Genomic DNA, 17,740 nt, shown 5'->3' with positions numbered 1-17,740 from the left:
TCTATTTTTTGTCAGACTTGAAATAGCCGAAATACCTTCACACTACGGAACTTCTATGGCTCTTCCGTTCGACAATCTCTCCGGCGTTGGAACCATCATCTGTTTTCTCTTCGGTCACGCTCGGTTGATTTTTCTAGTCGGCACACTCATTTCCTCCATTACCCGCTGGCTGCTTCCCAAACAAACACACGTGCGGCTTGGCACTTGTGCTGTACGTAACAAGTCACGCGACGTGACGCTGCGGCTGTGATTGGTTCGGCTCTGCGCTACTTAATTTGGATTGGCTGACCTTTTTTTTTTTTTTTTTTTTTTTTTGGAGGACAAGAGCGGCGAGGTCTATCGCGATAGCTTAATTTCTCTATCGAGTAAAAGTTATATCGCGATACATATCGTTATCGTTCTATCGCCCAGCTCTAGTTTTTACTATTTCTTTTCCATATGGGTAAGCAGTGTTTGCATTGTTCTTACAAACACTTACACTCCTCATCCTTTTATCGCTTCAGTGTCTGACTATCTGTCTAATAAAGGGTGAGGTCATCATGAAATCTGACTGGTGAAGCAGCCAGTCAGATTTCATGTTTATCCTGTTTATGTTATCTGCCGATGTTTGAAGCAGTGACATAACTCTGACTGCTGGAGAGTCAAAGAAAAAGCCCGTGGGTACTGCCACAGCTGTCAGAGCAGTAACTCAGTGCTGTGGATATATTTGTGAGTCTGGCACTCAAAAGCTCTGCATGAGAAAAAGCCACCTGATAATGGATTATTTTCTACACGGATGTGTCAAGGTGATGCCGTAGTAGCCAGAAACTGACAGCTACTGTTGATGATTTAATGGCAAGGTAAAAAAACTGACAGGGACAACTTTTTTTTCTGATGACGGTGTCGATACACACATCGAGTTGGGGATAGGAGGACTTTGAGTGTCTCCATGGCTGTTTGTTTGCCCTGGTGGGTGATTGATAGCTATGACTAATTGACTGATTTCTTTAATAGGCACCTTACCTTCACCTCAAAAATCTTTTGAATTTGTAGCACTTATAGAAGTGACAGCAGCTGGATGTTAATCCAGCTCTTGCTCTTTACAGCTTTTCACTTCATGACTTAATGATACATCAGGACCAGTGTTACTTGAAATGTCCTCAACAGTATGTCAAGGCTGCATTTTACCACTTAAATAAAGGGTCTTGGAAATGTGTATCATATATGATTGAGCTAATTGCTATCATGGTCTCATGAGCTGTTTTTTAATAATACAGGCAACTCTCCATGTAGATTATTTCATGTTTGACTATCAAGCTAAGAGTCAGTAGAACAAAATAAAACCATGCACCATGGTTATTTTTGTCATGTTAGTGATGTCGTGGATCCTCTTCAGGAAGTCGTTGTCTCGACCCTTTCCTCCCTCAAAATACGATGTGGTGTGATGTGTGTTTTCAGAGAGATAGCAGCCAGCCTGCACATTTGTGTCTGTTTGTATAAGGGGACACACATCCAATAGGGGCTAATCTTGAAATATACTGTTGTGGGACAGGAAACCAGTGGCATTTCCTCACTGATGTGTTTGGCCACCCACAACCAGCCTTGTTCCTGTCTTGGAGTCCCCTCGAGGATTTCCTCTTTGACACGACTGAGAGACTGCACCTTCGTCAGCGATCACTAATGGACAGATAATTAGAGATAATGAACAATCGTGCCATCATCATACAGCCTTTCTGGAGCCAAACCATCCACTAACTATCTCCATGCTTATATTTCCCACCCACCTACCCCTGCTCTGCGCTCATCACAAAGAGCACTTACAGTGAAATGGGATGAAGTGTGGGAGTTCAGTCACCAAATACAGTTGCTGTTCTCTTCTTCTTTCAAAGCTTGAAACCGCTTTGGTGGAGTGAGTAGAAAACAAAATCGATGCTTGTTACCATCGGGCTGCTGGAGCTCCAACTGACAAGGTCTGTGATAACTTGAAGGATGCTGGGCTGGAAAGAATAGTTTAGCTGAAACATCCCCCACATTATTATAATTATTCATACCAAAATGTCAGGTGGGGTCTTGTTGACGTATGTTTCAAAGTAAACAGTAGAAATGTCAATTTTTAAGACATTTCACAGCCCTTCAGTCTTGTTTCTGTAGGTGGAAGTAAATCAAAGCTTAATCAACTTTCTAGTCTCTCAGGCATCTTGTACCACCAGGAACATTTTTAGTGGGAAAATGCTTTCTTCCTGTTGGAGCAGAAAATGCACTTTGCTCTCAAGCTTCTGCCTGGTCAGCGTGCGCGAACATCCAGCTCATACAGGTTCTTCACCAGAGGAAGAGGCTATACTCACAGGGCCATTCTCACTCACATTTCCATGATCCCTGCTTTTCAAAGACAGGAGCAGGACGAAGCAGCTTCGGCCCCTTTCCCACCAAACTGTTCACGACCTCAGCAGAGACAGTATAAAAAACACAGAAGTTCCTTTTCCAAAGTTGACCCCACTCATTTAGATGCTTAGCATCAACACGGGCTCAGTTAAAGCCACTTTGTATTGTCATGCAAGTACTTCATTTTATGTTCCCCAGAGGGTTAAAGAGTACAAAGCTGGAGGAAAAAACTGCAGCTTGCCTCGTTCGCTGCTGCCAGTTTAACTTTGAATACACATTTCCAAATCACTTCCTGCAGCTTCAGTAAATAGAAGGTGGAGGAACTGTAAAACAAGAAATCTTTACAAAGAAAAATAGGAGAGGAAAAGGAATTACAGCATCTTCTTCACTCCTCTGTTCCCTCTTTAAAGATTATTACGCTCCCCCTGTTAGCCAGTCAGAGGTACTTTTATTTCAACAGAAAGAGACTTTTTCTAACCAGAAGGAGCAGACTCTGGAGGGAAGGTCGGTTATCTTGAGCACAGTCTGAGGGTTAGCTCATCTTAGGCTTAATTTGACTTGCTAAGGCAGAGCCTGGGTTAATCTGTCTTCTTTACCACAAATCACCACAGAGCGATAAGGAATGCAGTGTTTGATGTATTGCAGTATTCTGATTTATTTTCAAGTCCTTCACATTGAAATGAAAGGCATTTCTCAGCCTGTCTGGTTTGGAAGACTTGCTGGGCTGGAGTGCCGTCCACGTTTTATGTCCTTTTCCCTCCAAGGCCATCATCAACCAAACGTTTCTGATACATACACAGTGTTGTTATGTATTTCAATAGAACTTTTATACCTAACTTCCTTGCTGCATTTTCACAGCACTTTATAATATGAAATTTACAGATACAAGTGAGGTGATCGGGCCATTGGTAGAAGTTCAGTTATCACATATTTTCATCCTTTTTTAAATTTATTTATTGTGTTATTTATTATACTTTTGCACATAGAAATGTTCTAAATTTCATGATTTCAGCTTGTTGCTCTAGTTTTTATTCATAGTTTAGATTCTTTTAACTTGCAAACCAGAAATAAATCAATTATTAATTGCGAAGATTCTTCTTAGTGAGAATTTTCTTTGACAAACTAAGTAAAGAGCGTTTCAGAGCTCCTTACACGGTTTTCCATAATATAATATTTGTTTTCTGTGTGTCCTATAATTTGACTAGTGGACTGGATTCACGCTCCACTAATGCGCTGAAACCTTCTGTGAGTCGCTGTGGTTTGCTCAGGGGTGGGCTGCATGCTGGAGACAGCTTGTACTTATGGCTGCAGCGCAAGATTTGTGTTGACCTCAAGATTGAGCCTTGTACAAATATCAGACAAAATGAGGACCCTTCTTGGATTTGCTGCATGAGTCTGACCATCACTGTACCATCTGTGGTTGGAAAATGCTGTCAGCAATGGGTGATGTGCCTTCAAATCAAAATCACTTTAGAGCACAATTAGAGGTTCTGAATTAGCTTTGATTCATTTTCAATTAATTGTCCAGGTGTTCTTGAAAGATACAGAATAGATATCTTTCTACTTTATGTCTTGGAAGATGCCAGTGGTGCGGTGATCAAATGCAGATCAATCATCAGCCCCAGTCTTGTACCATTTGGACAGATACCAGGTTACTGGGTGTTCTGATTTTTTTATCATTTAAGAAGAAGTAAATGATGAAAGGTCTCTTGTGTTTGTTGTGCAATAAGGCAGGACTGGGGCTCGGAATCAACTGTAGATATCTGTGATTTTTCTTTTGTACTCCTTTTAAAAGCACAGGACACACCAAGACATTTATTCTTGTACTAGATGAGACAAAGTTCTAGCTCGATACTTTTTCTGGCTCCATTACAGAAAGGACATTGCAGTGGTGGTTGGTGCTCCCCTCGGCTGTTTTCTTCCCAGTTTTTCATTTGTTTTGTGAACTCACCGTCCTCGCTATTTCTCCGTCACCCTCACGGGTTTAATTAACTCCCCCTGTTTGTGAAAATCATTGAAGATGTTTGAAAGTTTCTGCATTTCTACTGATGTTTCAGGATATATATATTTAAATATATGTATATATATATATATAAACCCGTTGCCTACTGGTGGTAGTCAGAGGGCCCGGTGGCGCCAGTGTCCGGCAGCCTCGCCTCTGTCAGTGCGCCCCAGGGTGGCTGTGGCTACAATGTAGCTGCCATCACCAGTGTGTGAATGTGTGTGTGACTGGGTGGATGACTGGATGTGTAAAGCGCTTTGGGGTCCTTAGGGACTAGTAAAGCACTATACAAATACAGGCCATTTACCAGTTACCAAATATTCTAAATACAGAGTGCTTTCTGGGCTGAGCTCTTGGATTTTGAGTCTGGTGCTTCAGATTCATCAGGTAAGAAGTGAAATTTCATGCTGAATAGGACCAATTATTTCCTGGAATAAGCAGCTTTGTAGTTACACCAAGTAAGAATCAAGTTACTGTATCATCCCACTTTACAGCTGAAGAAAGGCTGTTATGGAAGGACATAAATACTTACAGACTTAACTGTCTGTAAGTATATAAGCAGGGGTGGGAAGTACTGAAGTACAAATACTTTGTTACTGCACTTAAGTGTTTTATTTTTTGGTACCTGCCCTTGAGGATTTATTTAAGCGCCTCGAGGCGACTGAATTCATTTGATTTTTACTTACTACACTTTGAGAAAGTTATCCTTATTTTCTGCTCACATTTTCAAAACAGACTTGCTACTTTGTGTTTAGCACATTTGAGGAGAGTTAATATTCTACATCATTGTCCACCTTCCAGTCCGATTCGAATCCAATTTTTAAGGAACAATAACACGTAAAAGAGAATCCTATAGACGTAGGAGGTTTAAGAAATCATTTACTGTACATTTACTTGCATATCATTTACTGTACCCACTCATCAACAATCCAGAGATGTTCTGGTTGTGGTGCTTCAGTATAGCTAGTGCTACAGAAGAGAAGCGAACGTAAAGGGAGTAACATTTTTAAGTGGCAGGCAAATTCAAATGCAACAGGTTTCCTAAAATTTCAAAATACATAATCGCATATATGTTAACATACTGACATGTAAAAAAAATTAGATCTGATTTATTTATTTCCGTTTATTTTACTTTTAATTTTTAAGGTAAAGATGTCCAACTATCTGCTCTTTGAATTACTGTGATGTAGTAACAATGCAGATAGACAGCACACCTGTAGCACATTTGTAGTTGATTAAACCTGAAAAAGAAAAACTCCACTAGGTTTACCAGAAGCCGCGATTGATCACAGCCCTGCCAGCATTATCACTATAGACTAATGAGTTTGTAGATGCAGTGAGGGTGGGGTGTTGGTGGGGGGGGGGTTCCCCTCATAGATGAGAGATTACAGTTCATGCATCAGAAACAGTTCAATTAAAGACATTTTTCAGACATAGTCTTGAGAGATATTTGCAGAAAGTGAAGTAAAGATGACAATAATTGGAAATATTAGAAAGTCTGGTTGGTCTAGATTAGTGTCAGCTGATACAGATGTAGGATCAACACTGACCCGAACGTTTGGTGAGTTAAAAACTTGATCTGAATCTTTTAGACACTCAAATCATTTGTCAAGTGTAGTTATTTACAAGTCACAACAAGTGAATTAATAACTTACTGTACTTAGTTACTTTGCCCTCTGGGGAACAGACTGCATTATCAACCCTTCTAATGTGCTTATAAGGTGTTTCTCTTGTCTATTCTTTATGTGCTGAGGCTAGTATATCAGCAAATAGCTGATATCTTATATATTGCCCCCACTAATGTATTGGTTGGGCTCAATCTGCAATTCTCAGTCTGCCAGAAATGTTACTACTGATGAACTGTTGCCCATACCTGTTTTTGGAGAGGATGACATTAAGGAGCCTGAGATTTTGCACTTAGATTATATCCACATGTTAATTTGTTGACTTTTCCTTGGTTACTCCCAAGAATTTACCCTTTGTCTAAATTTACCCTTCATTCAGCAGTGTAACAAAACAACACTGCACAGCCTTTATCCTTGCATTGTACAGCGTTACATAATTCATTATTGCCAATAGTCCTGTTCTTTAGCCGTGATGAGAATGTCTTGAAGTTTCTCCTGTAGATGGGATGTGGTGACTGCAAAGCTGCAGAAAGTTTCATATTGCATTTCTTGTCTTTCTTTGTCCAGTTTTTTAATTAGGAAATAAAAACAATTTTCGCAACAGGATCTAAACAGGAACTCTCACACAATATCTGTTTTTGATTTGATAATTTAGACAGTATTGCATCTTTTCTTCACTCCCTGTTAACCAGACTGCAGTTCTCACAGGATAGACTCCTAGAGCATCCCTGTGGCTTTATTATCTCACATGTATCATTGAGAGTTGCTGCCATCCGTATTACACGATGGACGGGAGCTAATAGGTCCTTAGAGGGCCCAGACGTTCCTATTAGAGTCTTCTCAAGACAAGCAGTCAGACTGTCGAGACTCCAAACTGTCCATTTAACCTGATTAGAGTTCATCTTTTCCAGCCTTGCCCTTATCCGTTACATACCGTACGTCTACGCTCACTTTGAGCTCAGTAGCTGAGCAGTGCTGCTTGCCTTAGAAATTCAAATATCCTTGTATGCATAGCAGTATAGTCATTTTCTGTTATGTTGATCTGTAACCATTTTGCCTTTCTGTAACATCATATCTATGTCAGAATCAATGTGGGTATTGTATACGCTGAGAAAATGACATTTTCCCATAATACTTGTTGAAGATTTCTCAGGTGCAGTGACAGTTTGCTGTCATCCTTTCAGTGGAGCTGTAGTTTTCTGTGTGACATGCCACATATTCCTACAGTGGGAGAGAGTTCATTTCTCCAAGCTTGCTTTGCTGTGGATAGCAGGCGTATGATCTGTCAAGAGTTGGTCTTCAGTGGTTGCAACTTGGACGTTCTCTTGATAATATTTAGCTCAGTCGCACATGATGGTCTCGTCCTACTTAAAAGCCTTTGCTTTACATTTCCACATGACTTGTTCCAACCAGCTTTTACTGTAAAATTTATGAGTCAGCTCTTAAAGGCTGTGCCCTGCTGAGTTCTCACAACAGACACCCCCCTTCCTCTCTTCCAGATATCCCCGATCAGACAGGCTCAGCTCAGCCACGATGCTACTACCTTAAAGCTATTAGATGAACAGTCTACAGCTCAGAGGCCTTGAGGGAGGTCAGAGAGCACTTAACCAAATGACAACTGTTTTCTGTTAGCATTCGACAGAAGAGCAACCTTTTAACAATATTACTTTATTTGATTCATTTTTAGAAATCCTTCACATCAAAAGTTTTCTCTGGTAGTGCTGCAGCGTAGAATTCCATTTGGGTTTTCAAAGAAAACGACAGCGCTGATTCTAAATTTGATCAGTGCAAGTTCAGGCTTATATTTTCCGTCACAAGGTGCTTTTTTGGGAATCGTTTGTATAAATTAAACTATCATGAATTCTTGAATTAAATTACAACCACTTTCAGCCCCAGTTCAAAGTAATCAAAAAACGAAAACTGTAAAAACATTTTAGTCAACTGAAATGTGAAGAAAGTGGTAATGTTTGATACAAGATAACAAATAACAGTGTTTTAAATGTAATTTTAGGTGTATCCTTATCTTGTGTCGTGCTTTCAGTGCATGCTTTCCAGCTTCTATTTGATTCTAACTAAAAGCAACTTCAAAGCTTTTGCACATTTTCCTCCTATCCTGAGCTTCCTATCTCTTTGAATGTAATTTCATCGAGAGCAAGACTGTCATATGGTACTCTATATCCCATCGGCAGGAAGCACTTAAGTGGAGTTTTTAATCCCCCAAAACCTTCTTGAGGATTTGTCGCTTTGAAGGCGAGAATTTTGACTGCTTTTCTTATCAGACGTTATCAGGAAAGTCTTAACCTTTGAACTTCCTTTTATCCATGCACCTGTGGGATGAACTATTGTAGCTGTCTTTCTTTTTTGTCACCCTGCAGCATACAGTCTACAACTTTCCTATGCTGCAGGCACGTTTTAAGCTATCTCTCAATATTAGAGGATAAGCACAGGGAGCTGATCACCTCCCAGGTTAAAGATTCGTCCAAATGCAACAGTGTCACTATCTGCTCACTTGTAGCTCTGTCTTCTTTTCGTTTTCAGTCTTCTTTACATGCAAATTTACACAAAAGCTTTCATGATTGAAAGCAATTTAGACAAAACCTATTTAAGTCTTATTTGAACAATCATGGCTTCAGTGGTGTGGAATAAAACTACAGTCTGGAGCTCAGCTGCAGCGCTCCTAAAAAATAAACAGCAATTCATGTTTTCTGTTTTCCTGTTAAATGCACAGCGCTCAGGCTAATCTCCTGCTGTGAATGTTCTAAAAAGACAACACTGCTCAACATTAGGATATTGCTAAGCATTGCAGCACTCTTATAATTTACAAAACAGCATGGCTTGGTAGTATAGTGGTGAGGCAAGACAAATCAGAAATACACTCATGAATCCCACAAGCGTCTGAAAAACACAGACGATGATGCACCTCCTCTTCTCTTGCTTTTGTTTGCTCTCCAGGGTGATGTTTCACTTGTGCCTCGTGGTTTTTGAGTTTATGTTATTGCTTTTCTAACGTTACAGCACGACCGTCATGCTATCATTTGCGACTCTGATTCTAAAAAAAAATAAAAAATCAGGCATTGTCTAAAATGTAAAAAACAAAAAACACAGAATGTAATGATTTGGATTAAATTCAAACACAAAAACACGTCAAATGTTTAAACAGAGAAAAACAGTGTGACTTTGAATTTGATAGGAACAGCATCCACACTCGAACAACAGTCTGTGAAAGTCTGGGAACTGAGAAGACCAGCTGCTGGAATGTTGTCCTGTTCTTGTCTGTTATCAGATCACATCATGATGTGCTAAATGTTTTCAACTGGTGAGAGGTCTGGACTGCAGGCAGGGCAGTTCAGCACGATGCCATGGTGTTGTAATAGACACAGTATGCGGTATAGATGGGTGCATATGTTGATCCTAAACTTCCATAAACCTTTCAGCATTTATTGTGCTTTTAAAGTGTCTCGGTTTACATATTTGACAAGTTTTCTATGTTTCATTGTGAAAAAAATATGGATTTACTAGTTGTCCCAACTGGTTGATTGAGGTTGATTATTGGGCGAAGGAGAGCAACATTTGGAGGTGGTAGAAGAACCTGGGGGAGTTACCCCACTTTAATCTCTCTCTGCTTCTGTCTTTCAATCCAACTTTCAGAAGAGAATGAGAAAACTTGCAGAGCTCTGAACAAGAATTCAATACATTTGGACAGATTAGCACAAACCTGAACCCCAAACACCTGTCGAGAACATTCAGCAAAGCATTCTTTGAAAGTAAAGTACAGAGCTGATTATACATGTTCAGTATCTTAGTATGTGCACGGTTCAGTCAGCCTACTTTCTCATCGGCTTGAGATCAGAGTGGTTCCTGCGCCTTTACTGCCTTCATGCTTCTCATCCACGGCTCGAGGATTTGCTTTTAGTTTTATAGATGCTGAATTTAGAGCATGTAATTTCACACGTCCTCTCGAGTTATACTTGAAATGTAACATTATGTGCTCATTTCACACAGTCCTGTTGTTGGTGATAAAATGACGAGTTCAGCTGCAGTCCAGCTCAAGAGGTTTGGAAATAGGCGAGCTGAGTGTGTTTTTACAAGTTTTGCCGCCCACTTGCCTTTTGTGTGTAGTGGCCAATATATAAAAAGGGAAAAAAAAGGCTGAGGACTTTTAGGCTCGTTAGGTGCGATTCTTTCCACTGGTATGCTTTTGTAACCATGTTCTTCACATCCGTAGTCTGTGAGCAATGTAGTTTTACGGTATTCCCATCGTACAAACTTTGGCTTATACTCAGTTCAGTGCCTTAAAATGAGGTTTTTGTATAATTTGGCATTAATGACTAAGCAGATGCTGTGTTCCTCATGATGTGATATGTCAAATGACATTGGCTGTATCACAATAAAACATGCACCATAAATGTAGTCTTTAACTCGTCTCTCCTCTGTGGTGTCTTTTTCCCACCAGGATCCCGACCCAGATTAGAGGATGCCGCCCCTCGGATTGTAGAGCATCCCTCTGATTTAATTGTGTCCAAGGGGGAGCCAGCTACCCTCAACTGTAAGGCTGAGGGGCGTCCGACCCCGATGGTGGAATGGTACAAAGACGGAGAGCGGGTCGAGACTGATCGAGAGGACCCTCGGTCCCACAGGATGCTATTACCCAGCGGCTCCCTCTTCTTTCTGCGAATTGTACATGGAAGGCGAAGCAAACCTGATGAGGGTGTGTATGTGTGTGTGGCACGCAACTACTTGGGTGAAGCAGTCAGTCGCAATGCATCGCTGGAAGTGGCAAGTAAGTGTCTTTGATGTTTTTGCTATAAGGCTCAGTTGTGGAGCTTGTGTGAGTGTGTGTGTGTTTTAGCGTGGGTTCACAGCAACCGTGATTTCAGTGTTTTATGCTTGTATTATAAATTAAAAAGCCTATAGCACAAGAAAAAGGATGGTTCCTTATGAGCAGCACTGGGCGATGGTGGGGAGGACAAACTCGGTATTAACAGACAAAACCAGGCTCAGGGAGGGGCAACCATTTGTTGTGATCTGTTGGCTGGGAGGTGAGGGAAGACAGAAAAAAAGAGTGCCTCATGAGAAGTCACCCAGCTGCCTGAGCCTATAGCATCACAGGTTCCAGCCCTTTAAAGTCTAACTTAAAAGTAGGGAATGCCCTCTCTCTCTTGAATCCAAACTGGGAGCTGGTTCCACAGCAGAGGGGCTTTGCTGGTTCGGCAAAATACTAAGCAGCAGAGGCAACAAGAAACAAAAGAATATGGTGTATATTGAGAAAAGCAGTCCACATAACAAGTGTCAAATATCATGTAATTTCAGTAATGAACTAAATCACAGATAAAACTCAACGAAAAATAATATTAGCTGCGTTTTAAAAGCAGAGGTGTGCCGAGGAAACTTCAAACACTCTGCTCTCTTATCATCGCTTTCACTTGGCTGAGTTAACTTAAGACACCACCCCTGACCTTGGTGTCAGATCTCCTGGCAGCTTTACCCGGAGCCCACCCCGCCACAAATGGCCCACTCACCCTTCTCTCCAGCCTCCACTGCCCAGGCCTCTGTGACCAGGCCTGTTAATGTAGATAGATGACAGCTAGCTCCGACAACAGAGATAACAGTTGTCGCCACTGGACAGGAAAGCTGAAAAACTGTCTCGCAGGGAGGGGACCAAAGGCCACTGTTAGTTGGCAGCTTCTCACTAGCAGATGTTCGATCCTTAAAATACAACATTCTCCTGTCAGATGGGTTTCCAACAAACACCTCTTGATTTTTTTCCCCATAACCATGCTTCCTGTTAACAGTGAGATTGGGTAGAGCCAATTAAATCTTTGCTGCTAGAGTCTCTTATTTCCTTTAGTTTTAGAAAATCATTATAAAGTAAAAGTTTATTTTGACAGCGCCAGCAGGTAATTTCAAGAAATCCTGTCAGTTTATAATACAAACATAGTTGGGGACTAGTTAATTGCTCTCTCTGTGTAGACATATAATATGACTTGTCAGATGACATCTATAATGAGCAGAATCATTGTTGTGACAGTGATAGCCAGGCTCTACTCTGATATCTTTCTTAATCTGCTCATTTAGACAAACCTGCCTCCAGCAGCTGTTGCAGATTCACATTTCCTCTAATCCCCCTCACTCAGGCTTCTCCTAGTATCGACCTCCCTTTAAAACTATAACCATCTCTTGTTGCACTAACGGAAAGCAGCTGAATATGGTCAAACAAACCCTGATCCCCACTAAAAACTAGCAAAGCTCTAGCTTCTTGTGCAACACTTTGCAGCCAGGTGTCATATTTTCTTGAAATGCTCTCCCCACAAAGTTAATAATAAGACTGAATTCCCCCCGTTCGCCTCAACAGAAGAACGGCCCATGAATCATTCTACATCCTCCATAAGCAGCTGGGATCTGCAGAGTGTGTCCGTCACCCCGACTAAAGCGTTCCTCAAGTAGCGTGAAGAATTACCTTTCACTTTGGTCTCGCTCTGTTTCAGTATCAACATCAGCTGCGGGGTGTTTTTTGAAGTGTAAGCTGTATGTGGAAACCTGGACAGGTAGAGTAGGTGGAGGTGTTGTGAATCACTTTTCACTTTTCAAAAAGTGGAAAGGAATGAATCAGCGACAGAGGCCTTACATTTCTCGCTCCACATGAATAATCCCCAGTGTTTTCCTCAACTCTTTCTTCGTGCTGTGCTAGTTTTAAGCTCTTCTTAAGACATGCAAAGATGCTCCTCCTGCTTTTCTTCATTCATCACATTAGCATAGCGCTTAACCAAATGTTTTTATGTTTTCCAGCACCCTTACCATATATCTGACAGCTGTTAAAGGTTACCAGAGAGTTTAATCTTCTTTGTAGGCCCACATCAACAAAATCTAACACTCAGTCTCTGTGAGGTGGTGGAGGGTCACAAGGGTTTATCTATAACACCAGTGTGATTTCAGCCTGCAGTGCCACTAGCTGATCAGTCCTGTTTCTGTATATCCAGCTTCCTCCATTAATACTGTGGTGTCATGAGGTGACATTGTGCACAGCTGCCTGCAGACACACACATGTACATGGACATAACTTGGCACACAGTGGTTGCTTTCACAGATTAGCATCCCTAATCCATGTTGGTAGAGGGAAAACCGATGTATTTTTACTTGTGTCTTCATGCCAGCACACAGACACACTTTTGGAGTATCGCCCCCAGAGAGAGACAGAGACGGAGGTTGTATAGAACAAACAGTTGCCAAAGCCAAAGCCAGGCCAGTGCCAGCTCCTTCCAGGCCCCTCTGCACAGCACCAATGGGGCCTGAGATGAGGCCAGAGGCACATAAGCCTGCCTGGAGCTGCCTGGGGGGCTCAGCATGGCACCAAAAAGGCGCAAGATGGCACTTGGTGGCATGGTGTCACTTTGCTCCCCAGCCGGTGACTTGGAAGCACTGAGGGCAAACTGAGAGAGAGCTGCATTGTGTATTGGTGTGTATATTTGGTACTGAGGTGAAAGCCAACACAGCGGGAAGGGTGGAAGGTTCAGGAGGTTTAACCCCTCACGGACCATCTGCTGTAAGCTGAGAAGCAGGCAGGGTGATGACAGCTAGTGTGCTGCAGTATGGATAAACTGGCAGAATTTCCCAGCGCTGACAAACATGCCTGGAACTGCTTTATTTTGAAAAGATTTATATCATATGTTAGTCCCTTAATGTTCTTTATGTATACACCAAAAGTGACAGAAGCAAAAAGTAGATATGTTTCTACCAGACGTTCTTTCATGTAGAATTGAAGCAACACTCCCTCAGCTTAGCTGTAGCTTGGAAGTTATGGATACTTCACCAGAAATCTTCTTTTGAAGATGAAAGAGCTGTTCAGGCTTAAAAAGATGGCTCTAAAATGTTTATCGGTTCCTCAGTGACAGAGAACATCTGCTGTCGTCAGCTCAGATTCAGTCTGCAATGTTTAACACATATTATTTGCACTAGCTCCCATAATTCCCACACCTCACAGCACATCCTCAGAACAGGTCGATCACCAGTGACTCATGAAATATAAATGAGCTGTTCCTTGCACTGCTCATAAAGACTGACAACAATGTCATATAGAGATGGCGGCTGAGATTATACCTTATAATGAGCCACAATATTTTTCAAGTAATTCCATTACAATAGCCCCAGAAAGCACCGACACCACAAGCATGCCAGAGAGGTACATACAAGTGAGTTAATCCTTCTAGACAGCTAACGACCAAAGCTCACTTTAAACTTTAAACCTTGGGAGTATTCAAATGTGTTCGTCCACTGTGTAGTTGTTATGAAAGGTGGAGGTGTCTGTAGAGAGAAAAAACATTTTGTACCAATCCATAAAAATCTTTTTAATGCTGTGAATTTGGGCATTTTTACATGGGGGCTGATTCGGTCTGGAGCCAAGGACTATGGCTTTTGGCATTTCCATGTAGGATTATTTTTTCCCCACAGACTACCTGTTGACTATTAAAAAAACTGCTTGGTTAGGTTTAGGGGGAAAAAGCCTTTGGGTTAAAATAAACCCAATTACAATATAAAGTACAAGGCAAAAAAAATCACCATATATGTCTTATTAGTGAAGTTGTGTGAATGCAAAGAGTAGTATTCCAAATAAAAAGATATCTATGTGTGCCTTAGAAAAAATTTTATGGGTCAGCATCACTCCAAGGTTTTGGAATGGAATTTTACAAATGATGATGAGAGCTAAAATTAGGAAGTTTTAGTTGAATTTATGAACCCTTAATAAACATAGTTATTCAGAAGAAGTTAAATAACTTTCTTCCTTTCTTTTCTTTTCACAAGTTTTTTGCAGGTACAATTGTGTTTAATCATTTTTTCACAGCAGTAAACAGACCATTGTTCTTTTGCAAGCATTTATTCCATGCTAATTACACACTCAATACCTCATTAAGGATGGTTCTACTTAGTTGCTGACTTAGTTTGCATTTATTAATGACACATTTGATGAATGGATGCTGGATCCAAGAACTGTTAGTCTTTTGAAGTGTCAGCAGATGTAGCTAAACCTCACAGGTGATGTTGCTAGCAGCTGAAAGTAATTCTACATTTAAAAAAATATTTTGCATTAGATGATGTGTTGCTACATAATACATTTGAGAGCTTTTAAAAAAATGCTGGAACAAAAGGGAGTAGTCATACCAACAGAATTACTGCACAATTTCTTTCACTTTGTGCTGTTTGTGTAGCTGTTATTTAGCAGTAGTCCCAGCCTGTGTGTAGCACTGCCCTGCTTTAAGAGCACATCCTCCATCTCTAGTCTATCCGTCCAAATTGTGTTTTTCACCCCAATCCTATCCGATTTTGCAAGCTAAAAAGGATCCTTCGATTCTGAAAATGTGCCATACAAACTTGTATGGCACGTCTGTTGGAAGCTAGTCAGCACAATAGTCCTAACGGGCCAGAGACCCCTGGGCGGAGATTTGACATTCAGAGTGACTTGCCCGAGCTCTTGGCGGCTTTTTACTTTGAGTGCTTTACAACTCTGACATTTTTATTATGCCTGCTACTCTGCCTGGCTTTACTGCTCATGAATATTCACACCAACCGGCGAGGGGAAATGGCGCTTTTTCCAACGTGCTTGGGGCGGAGTCAAAGGAACTTCAAATAAAGCTGACTGTAGTAAACTCTGAGACTTTTATTGCCCCCCAAACCAACTCACACCCTTTGATCTAAGGTCATTTTGAGGTTAACCTTCACAGATGCAGCTGTCTTGAGAATTTTAGGGAGTGAACAGGTGGAGACATGATAAAATTGTCTTCCTCGTTCTTTTTTGTGAATTTCATGTGTGTGTGTGTGTGTGTGTGTGTGTGTGTGTAAACATGTGTAAGTCTTTGTACCTATAGTCCAGGCCAACTTTCTCACCCTGTGTAATCCTCTACAGTAGTGTCAGTGTGGGAGAAACAGCTGAACTGCACTGTTACCAGCTGGATGCTGCTTTCCTTTTCCAGCTCTCTCTCTCTCTCTCTCTCTCTCTCTCTCTCTCTCTCTCTCTCTCTCTCTCTCTCTCTCACACACACACACACACACACACACACAGACACACACACACACAGAAAAACCGCAGTGTGTGTGTACACACACCTGTCATACTGGCTTTGATCACTGTGACCCCTGTGCAGAAAAATGGATTTCAAGGTTTATGAATCTGGAAATGAGAAAGGGTTTTGGTGGGTTTAGGGAAGTTAGGAGTGCAGGACAGAAAAGTGGTGTGGCTTTCTTAAAAGAGCATTCGCTCTCCACGCTGCCTGTGCCGTCCTAGAACTGATCTGTATCTCTGCTGGTAACCCCGGTGGTTTGAAGCCATATGGGACGTGATAGGAGTTCTGTTGAGGCTGTGTCACAAACAGTGTAGTACAGCTGTGCTGATCCGTGGATTTATGCACTCTGTATATGTATTGCTAAGTGGCCATTGACCCGCACTCATACCGCAGCCAGGCAAGTGTAAACAGAGGCTGAGGTCAGTGCTGTTAACACCAGAATGAAAATGGACATTTAAATAAAGCTGCTGTTGTTGTTGAATCACATTTTAGTGTGCTTTCCACTTAAAGAAGGTATAAAAACATAACATAACAACATAATCTTCAAGTGATTAAAGATGAAACAAGGCTGGTGGAAGCTAGCATAATTTGGAAACCTACTGACTATCAGCTGATGACTCAGTATCTTTGAGTAACAGCCAATGTTTCAGGCCTTCCAGTATATCAGCAGATGTCTGGGCCAAGATCTCCTGTTCCATTGGACATCTGTTTGCAGTCCAACTATAAATGCTGACAAAAAAGTCACTTTCTTGTCACATAATAGTCAATGATTTCTGAAATTGTATCTCATCCCCCATTCAGCTCTCGTCATTTGCTTGCCACATCGACCAAAGAATACTCAAATGCCTGTGTGTGGAGGCTGCATTACTAATAGACTTAAGCTTCTTTTACACTGTTAATAACCTTTCAGATTTTTCAGTTAGCCTTTTAAAGCTGTTACTCTATTTGAATCAGCTGATGTTATCATATCATTATGTCTTAGATGTCTTTCAAAGAGAGGTTATTGACATGTGCTGATATCTAAAATTGAGCTGGAAATCTTCAGCAGTTAAATAAGTGTGATGCTTGTAACTTCTCCATAATTGGTTGCTCATAGCATTAGTAAGCAGTCCTCTCATTAGCAAAGAATTTGCTTGCTGAGTCTCACATTCAGACCTCCCAGCATTTTTGCTTGCATCCACAGCAGCATGGTAATGTTCTCCACCAGCTGCCTGATATGAAAAATATGATTTTCAGTGGATGAGTCTCCATGAGGACTCCAGGGTCAATATCCTTTACTATACCTACATACTTACCATGGAAAGGTTTGTGTTTGTTTTTATTCACCGCACTAACAGAGTGACACTACCGTCACCACTCCTACTAAACTCTGCAGCAGCAGAACTCTCAGTTGCTCAGAGATAACAGACCCATCCTCTTTGTGTTTGCGTGTGTGTGTATTTGTGTGACCTCAGAGGTGTGTTCATGCTTCACTAATGGGATTGTAGGTCTCGGCCTTGCGGAGCACAGAGCTGGTGGTTATTCTGATCTTAGAAAGGGGGGATCAGATGGCCGGAGTGAGGCCGTCAGCTTAACCCCCTCTGTATGATCCCACCGTCTGCTGGTCGTTGAGCCAGACCCACTAGCCAAACACTTCTCCAGAGGATAACCATGAATTAATTAGACCATTGAGTGTGTGTGCGCGTGTGTGTTCCGAGAGA

General features: G+C 41.4%; 1 protein-coding gene across 5 annotated transcripts in view; it reads left to right on the top strand.

Moving 5' to 3' along the window:
• The window catches only part of robo3 (roundabout, axon guidance receptor, homolog 3 (Drosophila)), a 177,456-nt gene that overhangs the window by 83,191 nt on the left and 76,525 nt on the right, over nt 1-17,740 (top strand). For all 5 annotated transcript variants that reach the window (XM_005943356.3, XM_014340418.2, XM_005943358.3 and 2 more), the window contains exon 2: nt 10,442-10,768. In XM_005943356.3, the coding sequence (XP_005943418.1) occupies nt 10,442-10,768 (327 nt within the window). The remainder of the gene's footprint in view (nt 1-10,441; nt 10,769-17,740) is intronic.

This window comes from Haplochromis burtoni, unplaced genomic scaffold (assembly GCF_018398535.1).
Source record: "Haplochromis burtoni strain Fernald_Lab_line unplaced genomic scaffold, NCSU_Asbu1 Contig_360, whole genome shotgun sequence".
NCBI lineage: Eukaryota > Metazoa > Chordata > Actinopteri > Cichliformes > Cichlidae > Haplochromis > Haplochromis burtoni.
This window is presented reverse-complemented; position numbering and strand designations above follow the sequence as displayed.